Consider the following 13,852-nt stretch of genomic DNA (forward strand, 5'->3'; position numbering starts at 1 on the left):
GCCTGTTTTCCATTCAAACAGATAGGGAATCATATTTAATTCACTTTCCCATTGAAATAAATGACTAGAAATGATTTTAAAGGGATTTATGATGAAAAATCTATTTTTGGTGGAAAATTGAAAAATACATAAGGCTATAGGCTTATGTCCAAAACCTGGAAAAACTGCTAAAAATTTTAAAATGCCTGTTTTCCATTCAAACAGATAGGGAATCATATTTAATTCACTTTCCCATTGAAATAAATGACTAGAAATGATTTTAAAGGGATTTATGATGAAAAATCTATTTTTGGTGGAAAATTGAAAAATACATAAGGCTATAGGCTTATGTCCAAAACCTGGAAAAGCTGCTAAAAATTTTAAAATGCCTGTTTTCCATTCAAACAGATAGGGAATCATATTTAATTCACTTTCCCATTGAAATAAATGACTAGAAATGATTTTAAAGGGATTTATGATGAAAAATCTATTTTTGGTGGAAAATTGAAAAATACATAGGGCTATAGGCTTATGTCCAAAACCTGGAAAAACTGCTAAAAATTTTAAAATGCCTGTTTTCCATTCAAACAGATAGGGAATCATATTTAATTCACTTTCCCATTGAAATAAATGACTAGAAATGATTTTAAAGGGATTTATGATGAAAAATCTATTTTTGGTGGAAAATTGAAAAATACATAAGGCTATAGGCTTATGTCCAAAACGTGGAAAAACTGCTAAAAATTTTAAAATGCCTGTTTTCCATTCAAACAGATAGGGAATCATATTTAATTCACTTTCCCATTGAAATAAATTCCTAGAAATGATTTTAAAGGGATTTATGATGAAAAATCTATTTTTGGTAGAAAATTGAAAAATACATAAGGCTATAGGCTTATGTCCAAAACGTGGAAAAACTGCTAAAAAATTTTAAATGCCTGTTTTCCATTCAAACAGATAGGGCATCATATTTAATTCACTTTCCCATTGAAATAAATGACTAGAAATGATTTTAAAAGGATTTATGATGAAAAATCTATTTTTGGTGGAAAATTGAAAAATACATAAGGCTATATATAGGCTTATGTCCAAAACGTGGAAAAACTGCTAAAAATTTTAAAATGCCTGTTTTCCATTCAAACAGATAGGGAATCATATTTAATTCACTTTCCCATTGAAATAAATGCCTAGAAATGATTTTAAAGGGATTTATGATGAAAAATCTATTTTGGTGGAAAATTGAAAAATACATAAGGCTATAGGCTTATGTCCAAAACCTGGAAAAACTGCTAAAAAATTTAAAATGCCTGTTTTCCATTCAAACAGATAGGGAATCATATTTAATTCACTTTCCCATTGAAATAAATGACTAGAAATGATTTTAAAGGGATTTATGATGAAAAATCTATTTTTGGTGGAAAATTGAAAAATACATAAGGCTATAGGCTTATGTCCAAAACCTGGAAAAACTGCTAAAAATTTTAAAATGCCTGTTTTCCATTCAAACAGATAGGGAATCATATTTAATTCACTTTCCCATTGAAATAAATGACTAGAAATGATTTTAAAGGGATTTATGATGAAAAATCTATTTTTGGTGGAAAATTGAAAAATACATAAGGCTATAGGCTTATGTCCAAAACGTGGAAAAACTGCTAAAAATTTTAAAATGCCTGTTTTCCATTCAAACAGATAGGGAATCATATTTAATTCACTTTCCCATTGAAATAAATGACTAGAAATGATTTTAAAGGGATTTATGATGAAAAATCTATTTTTGGTGGAAAATTGAAAAATACATAAGGCTATATAGGCTTATGTCCAAAACGTGGAAAAACTGCTAAACATTTTAAAATGCCTGTTTTCCATTCAAACAGATAGGGAATCCTATTTAATTCACTTTTCCATTGAAATAAATGACTAGAAATGATTTTAATGGGATTTATGATGAAAAATCTATTTTTGGTGAAAAATTGAAAAATACATAAGGCTATAGGCTTATGTCCAAAACGTGGAAAAACTGCTAAAAATTTTAAAATGCCTGTTTTCCATTCAAACAGATAGGGAATCATATTTAATTCACTTTCCCATTGAAATAAATGCCTAGAAATGATTTTAAAGGGATTTATGATGAAAAATCTATTTTTGGTGGAAAATTGAAAAATACATAAGGCTATAGCTTATGTCCAAAACGTGGAAAAACTGCTAAAAATTTTAAAATGCCTGTTTTCCATTCAAACAGATAGGGAATCATATTTAATTCACTTTCCCATTGAAATAAATGACTAGAAATGATTTTAAAGGGATTTATGATGAAAAATCTATTTTTGGTGGAAAATTGAAAAATACATAAGGCTATAGGCTTATGTCCAAAACGTGGAAAAACTGCTAAAAATTTTAAAATGCCTGTTTTCCATTCAAACAGATAGGGAATCATATTTAATTCACTTTCCCATTGAAATAAATGACTAGAAATGATTTTAAAGGGATTTATGATGAAAAATCTATTTTTGGTGGAAAATTGAAAAATACATAAGGCTATAGGCTTATGTCCAAAACGTGGAAAAACTGCTAAAAATTTTAAAATGCCTGTTTTCCATTCAAACAGATAGGGAATCATATTTAATTCACTTTCCCATTGAAATAAATGACTAGAAATGATTTTAAAGGGATTTATGATGAAAAATCTATTTTTGGTGGAAAATTGAAAAATACATAAGGCTATAGGCTTATGTCCAAAACGTGGAAAAACTGCTAAAAATTTTTAAATGCCTGTTTTCCATTCAAACCGATAGGGAATCATATTTAATTCACTTTCCCATTGAAATAAATGCCTAGAAATGATTTTAAAGGGATTTATGATGAAAAATCTATTTTGGTGGAAAATTGAAAAATACATAAGGCTATAACTGCTAAAAATTTTAAAATGCCTGTTTTCCATTCAAACAGATAAGAATCCTATTTAATTCACTTTCCCATTGAAATAAATGACTAGAAATGATTTTAAAGGGATTTATGATGAAAAATCTATTTTTGGTGGAAAATTGAAAAATACATAAGGCTATAGGCTTATGTCCAAAACGTGGAAAAACTGCTAAAAATTTTAAAATGCCTGTTTTCCATTCAAACAGATAGGGAATCATATTTAATTCACTTTCCCATTGAAATAAATGACTAGAAATGATTTTAAAGGGATTTATGATGAAAAATCTATTTTTGGTGGGAAATTGAAAAATACATAAGGCTATAGGCTTATGTCCAAAACCTGGAAAAACTGCTAAAAATTTTAAAATGCCTGTTTTCCATTCAAACAGATAGGGAATCATATTTAATTCACTTTCCCATTGAAATAAATGACTAGAAATGATTTTAAAGGGATTTATGATGAAAAATCTATTTTTGGTGGAAAATTGAAAAATACATAAGGCTATAGGCTTATGTCCAAAACCTGGAAAAACTGCTAAAAATTTTAAAATGCCTGTTTTCCATTCAAACAGATAGGGAATCATATTTAATTCACTTTCCCATTGAAATAAATGACTAGAAATGATTTTAAAGGGATTTATGATGAAAAATCTATTTTTGGTGGAAAATTGAAAAATACATAAGGCTATAGGCTTATGTCCAAAACCTGGAAAAACTGCTAAAAATTTTAAAATGCCTGTTTTCCATTCAAACAGATAGGGAATCATATTTAATTCACTTTCCCATTGAAATAAATGACTAGAAATGATTTTAAAGGGATTTATGATGAAAAATCTATTTTTGGTGGAAAATTGAAAAATACATAAGGCTATAGGCTTATGTCCAAAACCTGGAAAAACTGCTAAAAATTTTAAAATGCCTGTTTTCCATTCAAACAGATAGGGAATCATATTTAATTCACTTTCCCATTGAAATAAATGACTAGAAATGATTTTAAAGGGATTTATGATGAAAAATCTATTTTTGGTGGAAAATTGAAAAATACATAAGGCTATAGGCTTATGTCCAAAACCTGGAAAAACTGCTAAAAATTTTAAAATGCCTGTTTTCCATTCAAACAGATAGGGAATCATATTTAATTCACTTTCCCATTGAAATAAATGACTAGAAATGATTTTAAAGGGATTTATGATGAAAAATCTATTTTTGGTGGAAAATTGAAAAATACATAAGGCTATAGGCTTATGTCCAAAACCTGGAAAAACTGCTAAAAATTTTAAAATGCCTGTTTTCCATTCAAACAGATAGGGAATCATATTTAATTCACTTTCCCATTGAAATAAATGACTAGAAATGATTTTAAAGGGATTTATGATGAAAAATCTATTTTTGGTGGAAAATTGAAAAATACATAAGGCTATAGGCTTATGTCCAAAACCTGGAAAAACTGCTAAAAATTTAAAATGCCTGTTTTCCATTCAAACAGATAGGGAATCATATTTAATTCACTTTCCCATTGAAATAAATGACTAGAAATGATTTTAAAGGGATTTATGATGAAAAATCTATTTTGGTGGAAAATTGAAAAATACATAAGGCTATAGGCTTATGTCCAAAACCTAGGAAAACTGCTAAAAATTTTTAAAATGCCTGTTTTCCATTCAAACCGATAGGGAATCATATTTAATTCACTTTCCCATTGAAATAAATGACTAGAAATGATTTTAAAGGGATTTATGATGAAAAATCTATTTTGGTGGAAAATTGAAAAATACATAAGGCTATAGGCTTATGTCCAAAACCTGGAAAAACTGCTAAAAATTTTAAAATGCCTGTTTTCCATTCAAACAGATAGGGAATCATATTTAATTCACTTTCCCATTGAAATAAATGACTAGAAATGATTTTAAAGGGATTTATGATGAAAAATCTATTTTTGGTGGAAAATTGAAAAATACATAAGGCTATAGGCTTATGTCCAAAACCTGGAAAAACTGCTAAAAATTTTAAAATGCCTGTTTTCCATTCAAACAGATAGGGAATCATATTTAATTCACTTTCCCATTGAAATAAATGACTAGAAATGATTTTAAAGGGATTTATGATGAAAAATCTATTTTTGGTGGAAAATTGAAAAATACATAAGGCTATAGGCTTATGTCCAAAACCTGGAAAAACTGCTAAAAATTTTAAAATGCCTGTTTTCCATTCAAACAGATAGGGAATCATATTTAATTCACTTTCCCATTGAAATAAATGACTAGAAATGATTTTAAAGGGATTTATGATGAAAATCTATTTTTGGTGGAAAATTGAAAAATACATAAGGCTATAGGCTTATGTCCAAAACGTGGAAAAACTGCTAAAAATTTTAAAATGCCTGTTTTCCATTCAAACAGATAGGGAATCATATTTAATTCACTTTCCCATTGAAATAAATGACTAGAAATGATTTTAAAGGGATTTATGATGAAAAATCTATTTTGGTGGAAAATTGAAAAATACATAAGGCTATAGGCTTATGTCCAAAACCTGGAAAAACTGCTAAAAATTTTAAAATGCCTGTTTTCCATTCAAACAGATAGGGAATCATATTTAATTCACTTTCCCATTGAAATAAATGACTAGAAATGATTTTAAAGGGATTTATGATGAAAAATCTATTTTTGGTGGAAAATTGAAAAATACATAAGGCTATAGGCTTATGTCCAAAACCTGGAAAAACTGCTAAAAATTTTAAAATGCCTGTTTTCCATTCAAACAGATAGGGAATCATATTTAATTCACTTTCCCATTGAAATAAATGACTAGAAATGATTTTAAAGGGATTTATGATGAAAAATCTATTTTTGGTGGAAAATTGAAAAATACATAAGGCTATAGGCTTATGTCCAAAACGTGGAAAAACTGCTAAAAATTTTAAAATGCCTGTTTTCCATTCAAACAGATAGGGAATCATATTTAATTCACTTTCCCATTGAAATAAATGACTAGAAATGATTTTAAAGGGATTTATGATGAAAAATCTATTTTTGGTGGAAAATTGAAAAATACATAAGGCTATAGGCTTATGTCCAAAACCTGGAAAAACTGCTAAAAATTTTAAAATGCCTGTTTTCCATTCAAACAGATAGGGAATCATATTTAATTCACTTTCCCATTGAAATAAATGACTAGAAATGATTTTAAAGGGATTTATGATGAAAAATCTATTTTTGGTGGAAAATTGAAAAATACATAAGGCTATAGGCTTATGTCCAAAACCTGGAAAAACTGCTAAAAATTTTAAAATGCCTGTTTTCCATTCAAACAGATAGGGAATCATATTTAATTCACTTTCCCATTGAAATAAATGACTAGAAATGATTTTAAAGGGATTTATGATGAAAAATCTATTTTTGGTGGAAAATTGAAAAATACATAAGGCTATAGGCTTATGTCCAAAACCTGGAAAAACTGCTAAAAATTTTAAAATGCCTGTTTTCCATTCAAACAGATAGGGAATCATATTTAATTCACTTTCCCATTGAAATAAATGACTAGAAATGATTTTAAAGGGATTTATGATGAAAAATCTATTTTTGGTGGAAAATTGAAAAATACATAAGGCTATAGGCTTATGTCCAAAACGTGGAAAAACTGCTAAAAATTTTAAAATGCCTGTTTTCCATTCAAACAGATAGGGAATCATATTTAATTCACTTTCCCATTGAAATAAATGACTAGAAATGATTTTAAAGGGATTTATGATGAAAAATCTATTTTTGGTGGAAAATTGAAAAATACATAAGGCTATAGGCTTATGTCCAAAACCTGGAAAAACTGCTAAAAATTTTAAAATGCCTGTTTTCCATTCAAACAGATAGGGAATCATATTTAATTCACTTTCCCATTGAAATAAATGACTAGAAATGATTTTAAAGGGATTTATGATGAAAAATCTATTTTTGGTGGAAAATTGAAAAATACATAAGGCTATAGGCTTATGTCCAAAACCTGGAAAAACTGCTAAAAATTTTAAAATGCCTGTTTTCCATTCAAACAGATAGGGAATCATATTTAATTCACTTTCCCATTGAAATAAATGACTAGAAATGATTTTAAAGGGATTTATGATGAAAAATCTATTTTTGGTGGAAAATTGAAAAATACATAAGGCTATAGGCTTATGTCCAAAACCTGGAAAAACTGCTAAAAATTTTAAAATGCCTGTTTTCCATTCAAACAGATAGGGAATCATATTTAATTCACTTTCCCATTGAAATAAATGACTAGAAATGATTTTAAAGGGATTTATGATGAAAAATCTATTTTTGGTGGAAAATTGAAAAATACATAAGGCTATAGGCTTATGTCCAAAACGTGGAAAAACTGCTAAAAATTTTAAAATGCCTGTTTTCCATTCAAACAGATAGGGAATCATATTTAATTCACTTTCCCATTGAAATAAATGACTAGAAATGATTTTAAAGGGATTTATGATGAAAAATCTATTTTTGGTGGAAATTGAAAAATACATAAGGCTATAGGCTTATGTCCAAAACCTGGAAAAACTGCTAAAAATTTTAAAATGCCTGTTTTCCATTCAAACAGATAGGGAATCATATTTAATTCACTTTCCCATTGAAATAAATGACTAGAAATGATTTTAAAGGGATTTATGATGAAAAATCTATTTTGGTGGAAAATTGAAAAATACATAAGGCTATAGGCTTATGTCCAAAACCTGGAAAAACTGCTAAAAATTTTAAAATGCCTGTTTTCCATTCAAACAGATAGGGAATCATATTTAATTCACTTTCCCATTGAAATAAATGACTAGAAATGATTTTAAAGGGATTTATGATGAAAAATCTATTTTTGGTGGAAAATTGAAAAATACATAAGGCTATAGGCTTATGTCCAAAACCTGGAAAAACTGCTAAAAATTTTAAAATGCCTGTTTTCCATTCAAACAGATAGGGAATCATATTTAATTCACTTTCCCATTGAAATAAATGACTAGAAATGATTTTAAAGGGATTTATGATGAAAAATCTATTTTTGGTGGAAAATTGAAAAATACATAAGGCTATAGGCTTATGTCCAAAACCTAGGAAAAACTGCTAAAATTTTTAAATGCCTGTTTTCCATTCAAACCGATAGGGAATCATATTTAATTCACTTTCCCATTGAAATAAATGACTAGAAATGATTTTAAAGGGATTTATGATGAAAAATCTATTTTTGGTGGAAAATTGAAAAATACATAAGGCTATAGGCTTATGTCCAAAACGTGGAAAAACTGCTAAAAATTTTAAATGCCTGTTTTCCATTCAAACCGATAGGGAATCATATTTAATTCACTTTCCCATTGAAATAAATGACTAGAAATGATTTTAAAGGGATTTATGATGAAAAATCTATTTTTGGTGGAAAATTGAAAAATACATAAGGCTATAGGCTTATGTCCAAAACCTGGAAAAACTGCTAAAAATTTTAAAATGCCTGTTTTCCATTCAAACAGATAGGGAATCATATTTAATTCACTTTCCCATTGAAATAAATGACTAGAAATGATTTTAAAGGGATTTATGATGAAAAATCTATTTTTGGTGGAAAATTGAAAAATACATAAGGCTATAGGCTTATGTCCAAAACCTGGAAAAACTGCTAAAAATTTTAAAATGCCTGTTTTCCATTCAAACAGATAGGGAATCATATTTAATTCACTTTCCCATTGAAATAAATGACTAGAAATGATTTTAAAGGGATTTATGATGAAAAATCTATTTTTGGTGGAAAATTGAAAAATACATAAGGCTATAGGCTTATGTCCAAAACGTGGAAAAACTGCTAAAAATTTTAAAATGCCTGTTTTCCATTCAAACAGATAGGGAATCATATTTAATTCACTTTCCCATTGAAATAAATGACTAGAAATGATTTTAAAGGGATTTATGATGAAAAATCTATTTTTGGTGGAAAACTGAAAAATACATAAGGCTATAGGCTTATGTCCAAAACCTGGAAAAACTGCTAAAAATTTTAAAATGCCTGTTTTCCATTCAAACAGATAGGGAATCATATTTAATTCACTTTCCCATTGAAATAAATGACTAGAAATGATTTTAAAGGGATTTATGATGAAAAATCTATTTTTGGTGGAAAATTGAAAAATACATAAGGCTATAGGCTTATGTCCAAAACGTGGAAAAACTGCTAAAAATTTTAAAATGCCTGTTTTCCATTCAAACAGATAGGGAATCATATTTAATTCACTTTCCCATTGAAATAAATGACTAGAAATGATTTTAAAGGGATTTATGATGAAAAATCTATTTTTGGTGGAAAATTGAAAAATACATAAGGCTATAGGCTTATGTCCAAAACCTGGAAAAACTGCTAAAAATTTTAAAATGCCTGTTTTCCATTCAAACAGATAGGGAATCATATTTAATTCACTTTCCCATTGAAATAAATGACTAGAAATGATTTTAAAGGGATTTATGATGAAAAATCTATTTTTGGTGGAAAATTGAAAAATACATAAGGCTATAGGCTTATGTCCAAAACCTGGAAAAACTGCTAAAAATTTTAAAATGCCTGTTTTCCATTCAAACAGATAGGGAATCATATTTAATTCACTTTCCCATTGAAATAAATGACTAGAAATGATTTTAAAGGGATTTATGATGAAAAATCTATTTTTGGTGGAAAATTGAAAAATACATAAGGCTATAGGCTTATGTCCAAAACCTGGAAAAACTGCTAAAAATTTTAAAATGCCTGTTTTCCATTCAAACAGATAGGGAATCATATTTAATTCACTTTCCCATTGAAATAAATGACTAGAAATGATTTTAAAGGGATTTATGATGAAAAATCTATTTTTGGTGGAAAATTGAAAAATACATAGGGCTATAGGCTTATGTCCAAAACCTGGAAAAACTGCTAAAAATTTTAAAATGCCTGTTTTCCATTCAAACAGATAGGGAATCATATTTAATTCACTTTCCCATTGAAATAAATGACTAGAAATGATTTTAAAGGGATTTATGATGAAAAATCTATTTTTGGTGGAAAATTGAAAAATACATAAGGCTATAGGCTTATGTCCAAAACGTGGAAAAACTGCTAAAAATTTTAAAATGCCTGTTTTCCATTCAAACAGATAGGGAATCATATTTAATTCACTTTCCCATTGAAATAAATGACTAGAAATGATTTTAAAGGGATTTATGATGAAAAATCTATTTTTGGTGGAAAATTGAAAAATACATAAGGCTATAGGCTTATGTCCAAAACGTGGAAAAACTGCTAAAAATTTTAAAATGCCTGTTTTCCATTCAAACAGATAGGGAATCATATTTAATTCACTTTCCCATTGAAATAAATGACTAGAAATGATTTTAAAGGGATTTATGATGAAAAATCTATTTTTGGTGGAAAATTGAAAAATACATAAGGCTATAGGCTTATGTCCAAAACGTGGAAAAACTGCTAAAAATTTTAAATGCCTGTTTGCCCTTCTGCTCTTGCCTCAAACAGATAGGGAATTATGTCATCTTAATGGCCTTTTTAAAATAAATTAATATACATGAGTCTATAGGGATTTATGTAGAAAGTTATTACTTGTTTCAATGGGAAATAAATCACACAAAAATTCAAGACAATAGTGCGACAAAAAGGACAAACAATATTTATACATCACATACATACGAAATCCGACTTATTCAACAATTAAACTCAACAGTGTGAAATCAAGGAAAATCCTTTTTAACATTTCGCAAAATAATACTTTTTCAATGGAGAAACAGCAAAGTACAAAAGACTACCATCTCATATTTAAAACAGGAACAATTTTTAAAATGTAAGTTTTTTTATTCAGGTGGATGTGAAAATACCTGCATTTAAATAATTTCTCATTAAAATATCATTGGATGAACAGTGAAATTCAACATAATAGTCTCTTTTTTCTGACAAATTAATAAATGGAGGGGGAAAAAATACACAAAATGAAAATTATGAAATAGGATCTCTAAACGATAAGATTGGTAGCAAGTATGATGGCTCGCCCTCTACATCCAATGTTTTTTTTTTTTTTTTTTTTTACAGCAGTATATGCTGCCAGCCACAGGGTTTGATGTTGAAGTCAAGGTGTCATTATCGTTGAGCAGCAACATAATATATACACATTTTTTGTATTTCAGGTTTACGAACACCAAGATGGTAGCAAGTCCCTCAAGCTTGGCGATTTCGGCTTAGCCACTGTCGTGGACGGACCCCTTTATACTGTGTGTGGGACACCCACCTATGTAGCACCAGAGATTATTGCAGAGAGCGGGTGAGTGTTGGTCAATTAAATAAATCTTAACCTTGAACACCCATCTCATCCTTGAACATCCTCTGTTGGGTGGGAGCCAAGGAAAGTGCGAGGACGTGAACAGATACAAGGAGTGAAAATAAAGTGTGAATGAACCTGCAACGTTCACTGACCCCACTGGCCCGTGTCAGTATTGCCAGAGCACCTCTTCTGATACAAGAAGTGATAATAAGCAGGGTGAATGAACCTGCAGTGTTCACTGACCCCACTGGCCCGTGTCAGTACTGCCCCTTCAGTGTCTGTACCCCCCATTCAGTGTCATGTAGCCCCACGTCTGAGCGCGGGTCTGTTCCTCTCTGCAGGTACGGCCTTAAGGTGGACATCTGGGCGGCCGGCGTCATCACCTACATCCTCCTCTGCGGCTTCCCTCCGTTCCGGGGGTAGGCGTCCCAGCTCGCTGTCCTCGGCGTCCATTTTGTGTCCCGTCCCGCGCCGGTTGTGCATTACAGGCATAGCAATAGAACCCAGGGAACATTCTGCTGGTGAAACACCATCTAGGCACTCTGGTGGAAACCCCGACTACATTTGATTGAAAAGTTTTCTAGCCGAGATAGCCAGGCTGTGTCTGAGTAAAACCGGAGCTATACTGGGGTTAACCTAGACCGTTTACGTCAAAACATACAAAACTGAATTTCCACCTCTCTAGACGTGTAGATTCTGGCCTTTTCTCACTGGGAAAAAGCTTTCTGGATCTAAACAGCAATGGGACTACAGTTGGAATATTGGTAGTCTTTCTTCGGATGACCAACTTGTATGTCTCTACACACTTTCAAGTACATGAACATGCAAGTTTATTTAATACATCAGACCTGATGTACAGTGGAAATGAACAACTAATGACTGGTGTCCCTTTGGAATGCTATTACTAAATTGAACATAGTGCTCTATAATCAATCAACTGATAGACAGACAGATATATAGATAAATACTGTGATTTTTTTTTTTGCAGCAGCAAAGACCAAATGCAACCGTACATTAAATAAATAGAGGCAGTATCTAAGAGGGGAAACAAAACAGGAACACAACAAAAAACATTTAGCATACAGACAGGACACAAAGAGCCTGTAAATATTAAATATCCAACTTAAACATGTAAAAGTGCCATTCAACAACACAAGATCTTATTAACAAGAAACACACATGCAGCACAACCCATTAGGCATTAGCAGGTGGGCTGGTTATGCAATATGAAGTCATTCAATGTAAAAACAATCCATTAAAAACCATAATCTGTGCTGTCCTATGGTGTGTTATTTTAGGTAAAAACTGGATTTTTTCCCCTCACTTTTTTCCAGAAGTACTGAAGACCAGGAAGTCCTCTTCGATCAGATTCTGCTGGGACAGCTAGACTTTCCATTACCCTACTGGGACAATGTTTCAGACAGTGCTAAGGTGGGTGTTTTCTTTGATATGTGCTTATGGATATGTGTGGTTCTGTGTTCGTCTGTCTGTCTCACTGCTTCTCTTTAGTGTGTGTACCACTCAGATTGTGTGGGAATGGATCTGTATTACTGCTGCTCACATTGTGCATAAATGTGTATGTATGAGTGTACGGATGTGTGTGTGTTACTCACCTTGCGTACACTCTCGTCCTCCACAGGAGCTGATTCAGTCGATGCTGCAGGTGGAGGTTGATCAGAGATACACGGCCCTTCAGGTCCTGCAGCACCCCTGGGTCAATGTGAGTGTTCCTATCCTCTTACACCGACTGAACTACACACGGCTCTCAACATGGCTGCCATCCTATCCTCTTACACTGACTGAACTACACACGGCTCTCAACATGGCCGCCATCCTACCCTCTTACCGACTGAACTGCACACAGCTGTCAACATGGCTGCCATCTTATCCTCTTACACTGACTGAACTGCACACAGCTCTCAACATGGCCGCCATCTACCAGGACACCTACCATACTGCATGGAATACAGGACCCCCTTACAATACAGACCTACAGTGTAAAGGATTGGCTGATAACAATACCAATAATAATAACAGTAATAATTTATGTAGCTTTTTTCATCTGATAAGCATGAAAGCACTCAACAATAAGGGGAGAGTTCACCTGTACCACCAGCATGCAGAACGCACTTACACCTTCACCTGTACTTCCACCTCCACCTGGCCACCTTGTATGCTAATCGGGTGCCTGGCGTCTCCTGTCCGCTCCTCCCTTCAGGACGGGGGCCTGCCGGAGAACGAGCACCAGCTGTCTGTCGCCGGAAAGATCAGGAAGCACTTCAACACCTGCCCCAAACCGGACAGCCCCACGGCCGACGTGTCCGTCACTTCGGTAAGCTCCACCCCCACCCCCAAACCCCTCCCCCAAACTCCCCAACGGACCTGTACTATACATTTCATTTAATCTAGAAACATTTCACGTGCAATCATTTAAATACAGTTTATAGGCATCAAAATGACCACAGGTCATGTTTACATTCTACGAGACCTTTAGATCCTTTAAAAAAACATGATTCCCTGTTTTTGGCCTCTAATTGGGTCACTTTCTCCATAGCTGAGTTACACCTCAATCAGGCTCAGTGGTGGAGGATGCTGGGTACACTTTCAGGAGATTAAAGTTTT

General features: G+C 31.7%; 1 protein-coding gene and 1 long non-coding RNA gene across 4 annotated transcripts in view; one reads left to right on the top strand and one right to left on the bottom strand.

The window, feature by feature from the left end:
- Positions 1-13,852, top strand: part of dclk1a (doublecortin-like kinase 1a) — an 84,944-nt gene that overhangs the window by 67,839 nt on the left and 3,253 nt on the right. For all 3 annotated transcript variants that reach the window (XM_035433732.1, XM_035433733.1, XM_035433734.1), the window contains exons 11-15: positions 11,097-11,230; positions 11,572-11,649; positions 12,565-12,661; positions 12,870-12,950; positions 13,449-13,562. In XM_035433732.1, the coding sequence (XP_035289623.1) occupies positions 11,097-11,230; positions 11,572-11,649; positions 12,565-12,661; positions 12,870-12,950; positions 13,449-13,562 (504 nt within the window). The remainder of the gene's footprint in view (positions 1-11,096; positions 11,231-11,571; positions 11,650-12,564; positions 12,662-12,869; positions 12,951-13,448; positions 13,563-13,852) is intronic.
- On the bottom strand, positions 10,570-13,581 carry LOC118235871. The gene is made up of 2 exons (XR_004766930.1): positions 12,844-13,581; positions 10,570-12,197 (listed from the first exon to the last, which is right to left on the bottom strand). It is a non-coding gene; the product is annotated as an uncharacterized LOC118235871 (long non-coding RNA).

Source organism: Anguilla anguilla, chromosome 9 (genome assembly GCF_013347855.1).
Source record: "Anguilla anguilla isolate fAngAng1 chromosome 9, fAngAng1.pri, whole genome shotgun sequence".
NCBI lineage: Eukaryota > Metazoa > Chordata > Actinopteri > Anguilliformes > Anguillidae > Anguilla > Anguilla anguilla.